The sequence below is a fragment of the Enhydra lutris genome, unplaced genomic scaffold (assembly GCF_002288905.1).
Source record: "Enhydra lutris kenyoni isolate GAN:26980312 unplaced genomic scaffold, ASM228890v2 scaffoldscaffold17, whole genome shotgun sequence".
Classification (NCBI taxonomy): Eukaryota; Metazoa; Chordata; class Mammalia; order Carnivora; family Mustelidae; genus Enhydra; species Enhydra lutris.
The window spans coordinates 39982777-39998123 of record NW_019154101.1 but is presented as its reverse complement, the minus strand read 5'-3'; the positions used below and the strand labels follow the sequence as shown (position 1 = coordinate 39998123).

Genomic DNA, 15347 nt, shown 5'->3' with positions numbered 1-15347 from the left:
GCTCAGTCACTTAAGTGTCTGCCTTTAGCTCGGGTCATGATCAGGGTCCTGGGATCAAGTCCAGCATCCAGCTCCCTGCTTAGTGGGGAGTCTGCTTCTCACTGTCCCTCTGCCACCCTGCTTGTGCTCTCTCCTCCTTTTTATCAAATAAATAAATTAATTAATTAATTAATTAAGAAAAACTCGTGGAGTTCTTAAAAGCAAGTTTTTTAAGTTCTTAAAGCAAACAGTTCTTAAGCAAAAACAAGCCAGCCAAGCCTGCTACAAAATTCCCAATTGGTAAAAAATTAAAAATTGGATCAAGAAATGACAGGATAGGTTAAAAATGCAAAATGGGGGATGGGTGGGTATAATGTTTTATGTGTACAATGTTTACATGTGTATTATTTTAATGTATTAGTAAATGTAAATTAAGGTTTTATTTTTTAAAGACAAGGAGTATTAATAAAAAGCTCCATAATTTAAAACAAACAAACAAAAAACTCCATAATTTGTACAAATGCATTTTAAATGTACGTTTGGAGGCTCAGCAGTTTCAAAATGTTTCTGTTTGGACAAATAAACTGCAAAAGCTCAATTAAAATATTTAAAAATATAAAACTTCACTTCACTGGTAAAAGGAATAAATCAAATAGCTGCTTTTAAAATGTTTCTTCAAAGGAATAACTACATATAAAAGCATTTTGTATAAAAAACAAACTCAATACTAGTCACTTTAATATTAATATAAAAATTATATTAATTTTAATATAATCAATTAATTATATTTCTGACATTTAAAAATTGGCTTTTCAGACTGTGGACTAAAACAATGTGAAGTTAATAAATAACTGCATTTACCAAAAAACTAGTAAGAAGGAAAACAATGAGGTATAACTCAAATCGCCTGTGATTAAAAAGTCAATGGTGAATATGTCCATTTTAGACAAAAATCTCAAAACCTTGCTACCAAAAATATGTCACCAAAATAAACGTCAAAGACAAACTGTACTTTATAGGCTTATAAGATGTAAATTTAACAAAAGGTTGGAGAAAAATAAACATTAAAATCAGAAGAGCATTAATGGAAATTCTACAAATTTAAGTTTAAAGCAAAGTAGTACTAAATAATAACAAAAAGGGAGAAAGTGGAATTCTGTATTTCCAAGTTTCATTCTAGCTAAACATGTGCCAGAACTGTTACAGAGGGGTGTGCATGTATGTACATGAGAGGGACAAAATGAAACTTTGAGACCTTTCTGAGGAATGTAGTTGCTTAACCTCAGTGCTTACATTTTTTAGATCAGATCAGAGTTTCACATTGTTGGCCCCAGTGGCATTCTGACCTAGGAAGTTCTTTGTTGTAGGGCAGTGCTGTGTGCACTTGAGCATCATCTCTGGCCCCTCTGTACGAGATACCAGTAGCACCCTATTCCTACTGTTGGGACAACTAATAATGTCTCCAGATATTGGCAAATAAATGCAGAGAAGCAAAATCATCCCTGCTTGAGAAACACTAACACAGAACATACAATCTCAAATTTATATAAACATATAAAGGCTTATTTTTTAAAAAGTCTATACTTTTTGTGGTGCCTAGGTGGTTTAGTCTTTAAGCTGCTGCTTTCAGCTAAGTTCCTGATCCTGGGGTCCTGGGATCAAGCCCTGCATCAGGTTCCCCACTCAGGAGGGGCCTGTTTCTCCCTCTTCCACTGCCTCTCCCCTCCCGGGACTTGTGCTCCCCCCACACTCTAATAAATAAATAAAAATCTTCAAGAAAAAAAAAAGGCTATACTTTTAAACAATTTTGATATTTAAAAATCTGCCATGTCTTTGGGGTGATTGCAATGCAATTTTAGTTACACAGACATTCTCCACAGCAATCCTTTTTGACTATTCACCAAGAAAAGTGACTCTAGCAGATCTAAAACAAAACCAGGGCAAAGCCTGGTTCTTTTAACAAATGCAAATTATCTCTCACCAGGCCTCCCTAGCTTGAATTTACTAACCTGGCTTTTGCTCCTCAATTTTTGTACTGAATTGCTTTGACACTTTCCATATCTACTTTTTAGTCACTACCCTAATTGACTTTCCTGTAAATGTAGTAATCATAGACTTCATAAAATTTTTCAGTGATCTTAGCTCTTTCCTCACTGTTTTATTTCTCTGCCATATTTAAGGCTCATACCCTTTAGAAAATCTAACAATAATATAAATTAGAAAAAAAGGAAAAGAAAGTTGTATCCGATTTATTTCTGTATAAAAAGCAAACTGTATTCAAATTTGGAATGCTACAGTAAAGGCATTTAAATAATGATACTGCTGTGGTAGAGTAGATTCAGAAAGAAGAGAAAATGATTACAAAATGACTGACTCTCTAGAGACCAAAAAACCAGAATTTTCAGAGGGGTAGAAAGCAGTCTACACGTACATTTGATCCATATGAATCCAGACTAGAAAATATCCATGGATTTTGGAAGATTGACCTATATATACAGAAAAGATCCATGCTATTCTACCAAGTATGTTTAAAGATCAAATCTTGGCACTTTAAAGATAAAAATCTCGGAATTCAATCATATTCCTCTTGATGCCACAAAAAAATGAATTGGATTAACCATAGCAAAACACCGAAAGAAATGATCTTATGTCATTTGTTTCTATCATAGGAAAATAGTACTGTAAGAAGCTTATAATTTATCTAAATTAAAAAATAATTTCCAAAAAATCTGTATTTTTTAATAACTTACTTTAAACAAGGGACATTATCACGAAGCCCATCAGATGAACTGCTACTGGTAGAAGGATGAGACTGAGGAGGAATGGGCTGAGGAGTGGAACCCCCAACTGGTGTTGGCAAAGGCGGTGCCTGTTCTCCCTCTGGGGATTCCACATCATTTATCTCATATAACAATCGAACTTCAAGCATCTGTTGTAAAAAAAAAAAAAAAAAAAAGGGTTTGAAAAAAAAAGACAGTTTGCCTACTTTGAATAATTAGAATATTTCATACAGTTTATACACATACCCATATATGCTTCAGTGGGAAAAACATTTTTAAAGGTAAAAATGTAGTAAGATTTCTAAAGGTAAAGATTTAGCAAAGAAAAAACATGTTTCTGACTCAGCTTTTTAAAAATGATTTTAGAATTTACTGCATTCCTGTTAATACCAAATTAGAGTATGCTTATATTCATATTAACTTTACTCAAATGAAACATATAGTATATATAAAGAGTTAAATTTAAATGCTCACTAAAAAGATATGGGTAAACTATACTATTTTCCACAAAAGATAGATGGCAATGTAAACACTTAAGTGTTCTTTAAAATTCTAGATAAAACTGATCCCAAATAATCTAAATAATTCAATTTTAAAATGTCAGACATCTGACACTGAAAATAATTAAGAGATTATTACTGGAATGACTTCTGTAATCACTTCTTGTTTGCTAAATCTATAAATAATAACATGAGCGGAAACTCCAGCTATGCACAGCATTCTACTTTCTGGACACCAGGAGATGATCTGAATGGCATACGGATCTTCATCTACAATGTCTGTGTTTGGCCTCTCATCTTTATTTCTTGACTTTTCAAATACTTTCGATGTCTTTAGTTTATATAGTACTTGTAGAGTTACTAAAAGAAAACATAATATATTTTAGATACTTTAATACAAATAGGACAAATATAAAATAATATGTAATCAGACATACTATCTAAGGAAAATAGCCTTTATTCATTTGAACCATATTTTTCATTCCAGGTCTACATTTCTATTAGACTTTTAGATGAAGCAATCACTGTACCTATTGACCAAAAAATTGTATTCATTAAGAAAAAAATGCATCATGATGATGAATTTAGGTAACCTGAAAAAAATGACTGATGAAAAGATTTTGTACCAAAAAAAAGGTATAAATATAATGAAAATAACATATTTGCTTTCTAAAATGATTTCCTACTTATTTTCTCTATTAAAGGTACTAATACTATCTCACATTTCTACATGATGAAACAGAAAATACCCTGAGTTAACTGGATTCTCGCTGCTTACTATGTATGTTTTGCAAACACTGACAATTTTTTCCCTTTTTTGTTATTGTGTAACCACCATATACATATTCTGCAAAGATGGCACAAATTACTGTTAGCTTGGAATCAGGCATTAAAATTACTCTATAAATTTCTATTGATTTGAAATATATTCCCTCTCTCTTTTTTAAAATATTTTATTTATTTATTTGACAGAAAGACACACAGTGAGAGAGGGAACACAAGCAGGGTGAATGGGAGAGGGAGTAGCAGGCTTCCTGCCAAGCAGGGAGCCAGATGCGGGGCTCGAGCCCAGGACCCTGGGATCATGACCTGAGCAGAAGGCAGATGCTTAACGACTGAGCCACCCAGGTGCCCATATATTCCCTCTCTTATTTTTGAGTTAAAAAGAGAAAGTCTGATGAAATTTTGAACAAAGGATTTGATTACTTCTGTTGAGAATCCTTCTTCATTTACTAGTTAATATCCATAAAAATATTTACCTCTATCAGAAATTCTAAACTTGTATACTTCATAAATCACATATTAACTTTATAGCTTCCAAATTTTAAATTAAATGTTGGTTACAAAATTATTATAAAACAGAATGTATAGAAGCAGTGATTGCATAACATGTAACAAGTAATATTCTAAATACTTACTTGCAGAAGCATCCCAGAACTTAACTGACCCATCAGCATGCCTATGAAAAGCAAATGAGTTAAAATTGTGAAGAAAAAAAGAAAAAAAAAAAATCACATTTTTTTCTTTCTTTGAAGTATACTGTTATTTGAAAAGATAGCAACCAAATGAAGAAAGGTAAAATTCAGGGTAAGTTGGCAGGTTCTAAACAATAACATTTCTTAATACATTACAGCATAAAAGAAAGCAATACTTGCCCAATTTATTAAAGTCTATATACTCTTAATTATATTTAGCTATTAGTGATTTAGTGGCAAAACAGGATCTTACTTACCCTGTAATAATTATTTCTGGGTAACTTTGAACACCCGAGCCCCAATTACCTCCATTAATGGGCCATTCCTATAAAAAAAGATTATTGTATAAAGCAACTTCCAAGCATACCATACATCTCCACATATATTTCTATGACAACAGTAAACAACATATTTTGCTTCCAAAAAGGACTTTCTATTTATTTTCTCTAAAAGCGATATCAATGTTATCAAATACTCCAAGGTGATAAATATAAAATGCTGAAATGTAAGATTAAATACTAAAACTCATGTTCGATACCTTTTTGCTGTAACCTTGCCGCTTCTGTCTAGCTCCAACAGAATAAAGTGCAGGAATAAGGTCCACAGGACAATCAGCAAAATACTCGCAACATGTAACAGGGGATTCGTGTATAGTCAAAGGGTAGGGATTTTCAAATATAGGATATCTTTAACAACAGGGAAAAAAAAATATTTATTAATTTAACGAAATTAATATAACAACAAAAACTTTAAAAAATATTTACAGCTTTGGAATGAAAACAATTTTTTAACTTTGATTTAAAGATAACATCTTCTGAAGGTCTATATAACATTATCTGAACTTAGAAGTTTTGGGATACAATGTTCTTTTCCGTATTTTTAGAAATTACATACATTTTACCATAGAGATTAATAGATTTACTTCATGCATACATGTTAAAAAAAAAGGCATCTTTTATAATGCACATTGCTCAGTTAGAACAAAGTACCATGTGACACACACTGGACTGAGTGCTTTATATATACATATAACTTATTTACTTCCTACACCAAACTTATGATGTGGACATTTTACTGAAGAACAAACACTTAAGAGTAATGTCCCAAAGGCACGCCATCTAACAAGGAGAAGCAGAATTTAAACAGTGCTCCTAACCATTACGGTGTAAGGTTCTCAATCAACAGATGCCTCACCTTTATATCAATAGAGCTAATACAAATTTTCAGTTCTCCTTTTTTTTCCAATCAATGGAATACAATAATATTTAATCTAGAGATACTCTCTTGTTTCAATGATAATCTAAATAAAATTCTACCTTAAAGGTTTTCTAGATATGAAGTTATTTCATTAAATAAAGCAAAAAATGCTTTCCAAAATCTCAAAATTAAAGTAAAATCCTAACTAAATACACAATGATATTTCTCTTCTGGTCTGAATTCCTTGAGAATGGCTACTTAAAAATATCACGAAAACCAGAATATGGCTATAAACTAAAAAATTCAGAGTGTCTCATCTGCAAAAATTAGATGTATTTATCAGTCTACTACTGGTAATAATTTAAAAATTAAAGAATAATTTCAGAAAATTCCTTTCTAGATTTCAAAATGGACCGAACTGTCATTACTCATTCCTCAACCACACATAAAAACAGAGAAAAAAACCTCAAACAAAAACATGAATTAAAAAATGGCAGGTAACTTTTTTCTCTTTAAAAACACATTTTATAATACTTAAGCTCAATAATCTTACTATTATTAGACATTTAACTGATCCATTTGCTATTTTTATTTAAAATGCCTAGCCACAGGTTATTTGCACAGTATTTTAATTTAAATATTTTTTGGTACAAATGACACATCAAAGTCTCACATACTATTTGAAAACTTAGCTAAGGGGAAAAAAATAAAATCTATTAAGAGGAAGTTATTCTAGGGCACCTAGGTGGCACAGTCAGTTAAACATCCAACTCCTGGTTTTGGTTCAGGTCATGAGCTCAGGGTCATGGGATCCGGTCTTGCATTGGGCTCTGCCCTCAGCGTGCAGTGGGCTTAGGGCTGTCTTTCCCTCTCCCTCAGCACACTCCCCGCCCTCCACCCTTGCACTGTCTCTCTCTAAAATAAATAAGTAAATCTTTTTAAAAAAAAGAATAAGTCACTCTAGGGCTACCAATTTTTTTTTATTATCAATGTATTTTTTAGATGCTATTTGAGAGAGGGGGAGAAGCAGATTCCCTGCTAAGCAGGGAGTCTGATGTGGGGCTTGATCCCAGGACCCCAAGATCATGACCTTAGCTAAAGGCAGACGTTTAACAGACTGAGCCACCTGGGCGTCCTTAGGATTACCATTTAGAAATAATATTTTTAAATTCCTCCATTATGGTGGAAATATAGACATACATACACATACACACACACACACATAAAATCTATATATAATATATATATATAAATATAATCTATATATATTATCTATCTAATTTTTAAAACGGATAAAAATACCCAACTGATAATTACAGGTAGCACATAAGTTGATGTAAATCTAGGAATGCCTTAAAATAAGGTAAATAATACTGTTCACTTATACTTCAGGGTTTCCTAATCCTGGTACTATTCACATTTTGGATCAGAAAATTCTTTATTATGAGGGACTCTCCTGTGCACTGTGGATGTCTAGCAGCATCCCTGTCCTCTACCACTAGATGCCAGCAGCTTCTATAAAAGACGTTCACACAGACGTTAAGTATCTGGGGGGAGAGGGGGGAAATAGTAAAATTGTCCCTGAGAAACACTGAATATGAATGGGTAAAGTCAATTAAATATTTAATGATTATCTCCAGGAGATACAAATATTACTTATTTGCAATGTACTTTAATTCAAAGATGTTATAAGTAAACATACTATCATCTATGTTAGAAAAAGCAGAATATGGCAAATACCACAAAAAGTTGCCAAGTAGCTATGGTGGCAATTTACAGATTTTATATATATATATATATATATATATATATATATATATATATATTTTATATTTTATTTATTTTTTTTTAAGAGAGATGGGGAAACATTTAAAGAGGAGATGAGGGCTGACTTTGAAAGATTTATGGAGTTTTGACATCAGTGAAGCAAGTGAAGTTTGCAGCTCTTGGGAGCCATATAAGAAAAAGCATTGAAGTTTGATCATAGTTCAGTTTTTCTAGGGAATAAGGCACCTGCAGGAAGACAGTGAGAAATCAGGCTGGAAAGGTAAGTAGAAGGTAAGCTTCTACTGTGTAGAGCAGCAAGCCGAGGTGGTGCTCTCATATCAAACAACGGTAGCAAGCACAGTGGTTTAAAGAGGAGAATCACAGGGTGCCAGTTGGCTCCATTAGCCGAGTATGAGACTCTTAAAAGAGGACAGTGACAAGCTTGGTGCTATGTGTAAAATTACTCTGACAACGGGATTCGTGACAGTGCCAGAGAGTGCACTGGGGTGGGGAGAGCACAAAGCTTATCTGGAGGTAAACTGTGATGGGATCAATTCTGGACTTATTTTGTCTGCCCGCACGGTGACCAGGTATTAAGTTGAATCATATTAAATTTCAGAAGTTCAACAAATGTTGGCTTAAAAAAATGGAAACTCTGTATAAGCAACATACTGGATCTGGTAACTCTGGCAGGGAATTAGAAATGTATGCCTGGATCTGTAAAAAGAGGTCAAGATTATGGATATAAATAAAGTGTTTTCAAGATTATGGATATAAATAAAGTGTTTTCAAATAAACCCTATGCTAAAAAGATTCTCTTTCACCACATACTAAAATAAACTCTCACCAAATTTTATTTCTTACCCATTTTGTGCCAGGTCTATAAGTACTAAATCCTTTTCCAGAAGAACTACTACAGCATATGGTTCCTGAAAATCTAGAATAGGAAAACAATGTTTTAAATAGTTTTAAATATGCAAGAAGATAGGGAATTAGATCATAAACATTGCTTGGGTTTTTTTTTTTTATTATTTTGTTCCATTCTCTCAAGTATGTAACATTCTGATCTTGTACTACATGTAATTTAAGACAATTTTGTCTTAAATGAGATAGATCTATATAATAACTCAGAAAAAATTATCTCAGTTTTGTAAAGATGAATAAGACAAGAAGTTTACAGTAACTTCTATGGTATTGCAAAATCCAAGGTGGGGCATGGGCAACAAACCCAAAATTTAAATCACAACAACTGTAAGAACAATTCTTACTATTGGATCTCATAGGAACTTGAGTACTACTATACTACTACAATTTCTTAGATATTTTATATGTACCTGTTTAACTATAAAATACATCACAGCTTTACATTTCAATTGGCCTCAAATGAAGTAAAACGGATCCAGATTTAAATTCCTCTTGAAAGAATATATGTTAGTTGTGATGGCTAATTTTATGTCAGCTTGTCTTTGCTTTGGTGTCCAGCTGTTCAGTGAAACACAAATCCAAATGTTGCTGTGAAGGTGTTCTTTAGATGTGATTAACATTTAAAACAGTAGACTCTGAGTAAAGCACATTATTAGATATAATGTGGGTGGGCTTCAGTCAGCTAAAGGCCTGAAGAGCAAAGACAGGTTCTAAAAAAGAAGCAATTCTGCCTCAAGACAACTCTTTTCTGAATGTTCAGCCTGCCATCTTGCGCAATGAATTTGACTTATTAGCCTCCACAATTGCATGAACCAGTTCCTTAAAATAAATTCATTCTCTTTCTCTCTCTCTCTCTTCTTCTCTCTACACCCTATTGGTTTTGTTTCTCTGGAGAACCCTGATTAATATACTAGTGTTCTATAGAATTCTAAAATGTTTCTTAATGTCCATAGTTTTGTTTGCCCTTAAGTGGCACTAAAGGCTACTATCTCATACTAACCAGATAAAGCTTATTAAACAAAATTAACTTTTGAGGTAAAACTTGCAAAGTTATGAAGACATCATCTCTCTCCCAGAAGAATTACAGCATACTGAGACAAGGAAACTACAGGTCTTTGTTCTGAATAGCAGATATCTATAGAGAATGAGTTTTAAAGATGCAAAGCTTATTACCATTTGGGTATGGTGTTTCACACAGCGTTAGAAAATCAACAATTGAATAGTCCATTTCCAGCACAGCAGTACTCTTCCCATGCATAACTGTTAAGCAGGGTCTTCTTCCTACAGTATCATAGGACAAACCTCCTGATAAAATAATAAAAGGTTCCCTGAAAATAAAATACATAGGCAGATTATAAATAGCATAGTGGAGACTATTTTCTTGCTGTATTGTAAACGTTTTAAATAGTGAAATAATAAATTCTAACATCTTAATGCATGATTTAATTGAATACTCGTGGATTTTTTAAATGGCATTAGGTAAGACCCAAGTGAATTCATGAAAATTAACCTACAGTAAGAATGAACATTGACCACGTTTGACTCTCATACCTCGCCTTGGTCCCTAAAATTTTTTTCTTTAATCCTCTTTATACAACTGTCAAAAAAGTATCTCCGTGTTTCTACTGGTCAAGTCTCCTGAATGTACAGCCTTTATTTCCAATCCTAATAAGCAGGCCTTCTCAACAGATCTAAGAGAGCATTTATGGCCTGAGGCATCCACTGTATGTAACAAATTAACTTCTCATTGATGTAGCAGGAATGTACTAGCTATAAATCACTCTTGAGAAAACAGTTATTCAAAATCATTTTCTAGAGGACTTCTGGAATTTTGGCTGGTATGCTATCCAACCACAGCTCCCATGTACATCCACTAGCTGCCAGCTTGCCACTTCTGATTACTCTACAACTGTCTCCCTATTAGCCATTATTTAATGATTTACCTAGATTCACTTTTTAAAACTGTATCCTTAAATAGGCAAAAGGAAAAATATCTTTTCATATGTTTTGGCCTATATTTATCTTTGTCTTGATTCATGCTTTTTGTCCATGTTTTCATTAGATTAGTAATCCTTTTCTAATTGGTAAGAGTTCGTTGATTCTAAGGAATTAGCTTTGATCTGCTATGTGTCTCATCATTTGTTGGGTGGGAAGCTGTTTATGGTACATCAAACAGATGATTTTAAAAGTTTGATACAAGATTTTCTTAAATCCCCTCATGATATTTTAGGTACTTTCTGAATACTTATTCTAAGTTCAGTAGATTCACCTACCTCCTCTTCACATCTGGTATAAGCAGTATGTAATAATACAGAATTGTTAAAAATGCTAGTTCTTATTCACTTATTATTTTTTTAAAAATGCTAATTCTTATATTTAACTTGAAGCTTGTTTGTCTATTGTTATATGGCTGTGAATAATAAGACAATTAGAGTAAAGCAATATTTTGTTACTTAAAAAAAAAGTGCTTGTTCTGGAACTAAGCTGCCTAAATTTAAATTAAATCTCAGCTCTGGTTTCCTTTCTGTGTGATACTGAAAAGTTGCTTAACCTCTCTATGGAGACCGAGTGGTATCTATATACCCTTGACAATTATTGAATTAATATACACAAAGCACTGGCATCAATGTGCGGCACATAGCATATCTTTGGTAAGATTTACCTATTATTACTACTATCATCAAATTACCATTATTATCCATTATGAAAGTTCCCCTTCTTTTGGCATGTGGAAACATTAAAATTTCTAAATTGTTTATTTTTATCTAAAATAAACTCTAAAATAAATAAACTCCATTAAAATTTACTTAGAGTAGCAGTACAAATGTGTAATTTACAAGGAAATACAAATATTAGGTCAAATAACTCAATTTTTTTTAATACTGAAACATTTTACCTATTTTAATATATATAATGGGATATGTGTATGTGTGTATAGTATCTTATTTAAAACTATACTCTCATATGTCCTTGTTTTAGTTTTTTTCATAGAATTTATCATTCAAACTTATTTTGTTCATTGTTTTTCTCATTAAATTTAAAGCTCCATGAGGGCAAGGAGATTTGTTCATTTTGTTCCTTGCTATATCCAAAACTTGGTGAATTAGTAGAATGAATACATAAATGAATGGAATTAACAGAAATGTATGTTACACTAACCACTCTTTAGTTTACACTATCATTTAGATTTTTCACCACTAAAATGATTTTGTTAATATTATTTTTCCACCTAAGTGACAATAATCAAGGTTAAAATTCCCAACAGAACTATACCAATACATTGTTTCAATCACTTTGCATAGTGTTATCATTATGACTATAGTTAGGAAAGCATATTTAATTTTCTTTCCTTTTGTTCCACATATAATGAATAAATAGGAACATTTCCTCTCTTGCGTACTTTGAAATTTTCCATACAATTGAATATAAAATACTAGAAAGAAGGATGAAGACTCTGACTTCATCTTTTATAGACTGGAGGCCCAGGCCATGTATTTTATAAGTAATATTTCAAAAATAGTCTGATAAATGCTTTTACATATAGCCAACTTAAAAAAAAAAAGCAGCATTGTTAATATAAAAACCAGGAACAGGGAGATGCTGAGCTACATAATAGAATAAAATTTCCATGGAAATATCAGGTAGGTTTGCCAGATAAGTCACCAGTTTATTAGATAAATTGTTAATAATGGTATTTAATAACATCATGGCAATTAGGTAGGTTTATCCTCAAAAGGCAACTAAGTGTGTATTCAGTGGCCTTGTAAGTTGCCTACACTTCTTTTCTAAACTTAGGAAAGAAAAAAATACATGAAAAAAATAGGAATAAAAATATAAGAATAAAAAAATATGAGTAAGAAGCAGTTTCAAAGAGATACCAAGTCAATATTCTTTTTCATAATAAAAGTTCCCCAAATCTAGCAATAAATGCATGCATGTATGTGTATATATATATATGCATACATATATGTATACATTTAAGGACATTTTTTTCCCCTTATATCTTATGTGTTGTTTTTAAAAAAAAATAATCTAAGTTTGCCAGGCAGGAATCACCTGATTTATGAACACCCAAGAGATTATATTTTTTCTTTATAAAGAACCAAACTTTGAAGAGTAAATATTAATGAGATGAATACTTTACAACAAGTAGTCATAAATGCAATGATAAGTATTTTAATACTAGATATTGAAAATTACATAAACTGTTTTGTTGGCATTTAGAATTATATAAAAAACTCTAGAAATCTAGATTATTTCTAGGTAGCATATGAATTATGGAGGTGAAGAATCTGTTTTTAAACACAATGTTAGTTTTTTTGATGTTACAGTAGGACCTGGAGAAAAGATAATTTTTATCCCATAACTTAACATCGAATTTCAGTAGAATTTCTTTTAATGATACTGGGTGCTCCTCAAGACTGTCATTTTGTGAAGATATCTGCATTAGAAGGGTGTCTGGACATTATAATAACTTATTTAATCATTTAATCATTCACTCATTTATGAGACCAAGCGCCATGCATGTGCTCATGCAGGGGTAGGCAGAGGAAGAGGAAAAGAGAATCTTAAGCAGGTTCCATGCTGGGCATGGAGCCTGACATGGGGTTAGATCTCATCACCCTGAGATCATGACCTGAGCTGAAATGAAGAGTCAGATGCTTAACTGGAACTGAGCCACCCAGATGCCCCTGGACCTTTCATAATCTGATTGAAATTTTTAAGAGGCTGAACACTTTTAATTAATTCCTTTGTCTTCTAACCTCCCCAGACTGGCCTTAATAAGTGGTTTGGCTCAAGTTGTGTTTCATATGAAGCACTCTTCAGTTAAAGGAAGTACTTCTACCCAAAAAGCCATTTTTATAACCAATTTGCTCAGCTCAGTTCTGCAACATTATCCATTCATTCAAATTTATTTTGAGCACCTGTATTCCTGAGAATAAAACAGTGCACTCACGTCTAGTCTATATGAGCACGCACATTGGGACAAGTGTTACAAAGAGAATAAAACAATGTGGAATGGTAGGCTGACTGTGAGGGAGGCCACAGAGCAGTTACTGTAAGAGTGGTCAGAAAAGATCCCTGAAGTAATGACAGATGAGCTGGCTGGAATGATGAGGAGACAGTCAAAGAGCTTGGGGTTGGGAGAAAAGGGATGCACATTCTAGGCAGCAGGAATAATGGCAAAGACCACAAGTCAGGAATGAGTTTGGTACATCTGAGGAACTAAATGGCCAATGGGGCTACAACACAGTGCGTAAAGCAATATGTGATAAGAGATGACACAACTCCAAATCTTGTAAAGTGCATCCTGTTCCCTGTATTAGGATCTTAAGAACCTGTCTCCTCCATATCAGCCCCAAGATAACTTTAGTTCTGGCCCTAATAACCCACAGCTGAAATTATTATAACAGCATTTGCACACATTGTTTATTGCCTGAGTTATACTTCCCCTCATTTTCTGTTTGACTTTAGCATTCTAAAACTCAGTCTAATTACTATCTCCTCAAAAAAACCTTCCCTGATCCATCCACCCTGATTGTGCTTGGTTCCCTTTCTGTGTTCCTAGAATCCTGTGCCTACTTCTTCTCAGCATTTACCACACTGAATTGTCATTATGTTTATCTAGTTTCCCTTTGTATTGTGAGCTCCTTTAGGAAACAGAGGGTATAATTACCTCTGCATCCCCAGGCCCTAGCTAGGGATCCCAAAAAGTGTTTAACAAATACATATTTAAATACCACTAAACCCATCACTCAGATGGTCACTAATACTAGGACTTACAGTCAGAAATGCTGTAGGATTTGGTAATATTTGGCCAAATTTGGTAATAGACACTGCCTAAAGTCGTTTGAAATGTAACTGTTGTGCTGTTCTGATACTCTTTCTGCATAATTAGTACTGCCACCTGTTATTATTCACTACTTCTATGTATTTTTAAAATTGGAATTTAAGCTCCAAATTCTCTCATATGTCCTTAATTTACATTACTAAACTTATTAAATTCTCCAACTTTCATCAAATGCAGATGTGCCCTTCTATTTCAAAGGAAACACTTAACTATAAATTTGGTGAACAGAATTATACCTTGGCTCTTGAAAGCTAACAGTTATCTTCTCTTTACTACTCTAACCTCAGTGCTCAACTTTATTTGGGGGTGGTGAGGAGCAGAGGAAGCATAAGAGAGGAAATCTTAAGTAGGCTCCACACCCAGTACCAACACGGGACTTGATCTCACAACACCTGAGATCATGACCTGAGCTGAAATCAAGAATCAGCTGCTTGACCAACTGAGCTGCCAAGGCGCCCCCCAGTGCTTAGCTTTTTATTGAATGAATATATGTCTTTTTATGAGACCGTACATCAAATTTCTAAGATTCTCAGTTCAAATTCTGATTCCAAATTATGATTATCTAATTTGAATAGTTTTAAGAAAAATCTATGCAACTATGATCTCATATTTGTTGTCAAATTGCTTACTTTTCACATAAAAGCTAAAGGCTAAGTTTTTTGAAGTATCATATCAAAATGAAATAATCAAAAACGAGGGTTTCAAAAAATGAATTTTTAAGGGCTGAAAAGCAAAAAAGAAAACTTAAAATATAGGAGACAAATTAAAGATTTTTTTTTTTTTTTTTTTATTTGACAGATCACAAGTAGGCAGAAAGAGAAAGGAGGAGGAGGCAGGCTCCCTGCTGAGCAGAGAGCCCGATGTGGGACTCGAT

The 15347-nt window shown here is 33.1% G+C and overlaps 1 protein-coding gene across 5 annotated transcripts in view; it reads right to left on the bottom strand.

Moving 5' to 3' along the window:
* The window catches only part of LOC111147539 (syntaxin binding protein 5), a 177691-nt gene that overhangs the window by 61421 nt on the left and 100923 nt on the right, over positions 1-15347 (bottom strand). For all 5 annotated transcript variants that reach the window (XM_022503622.1, XM_022503623.1, XM_022503625.1 and 2 more), the window contains exons 10-16: positions 9796-9950; positions 8563-8635; positions 5273-5420; positions 4992-5059; positions 4678-4718; positions 3399-3619; positions 2730-2908 (exon numbers count right to left, since the gene is read on the bottom strand). In XM_022503622.1, coding sequence (XP_022359330.1) covers positions 2730-2908; positions 3399-3619; positions 4678-4718; positions 4992-5059; positions 5273-5420; positions 8563-8635; positions 9796-9950 — 885 coding nt within the window. The remainder of the gene's footprint in view (positions 1-2729; positions 2909-3398; positions 3620-4677; positions 4719-4991; positions 5060-5272; positions 5421-8562; positions 8636-9795; positions 9951-15347) is intronic.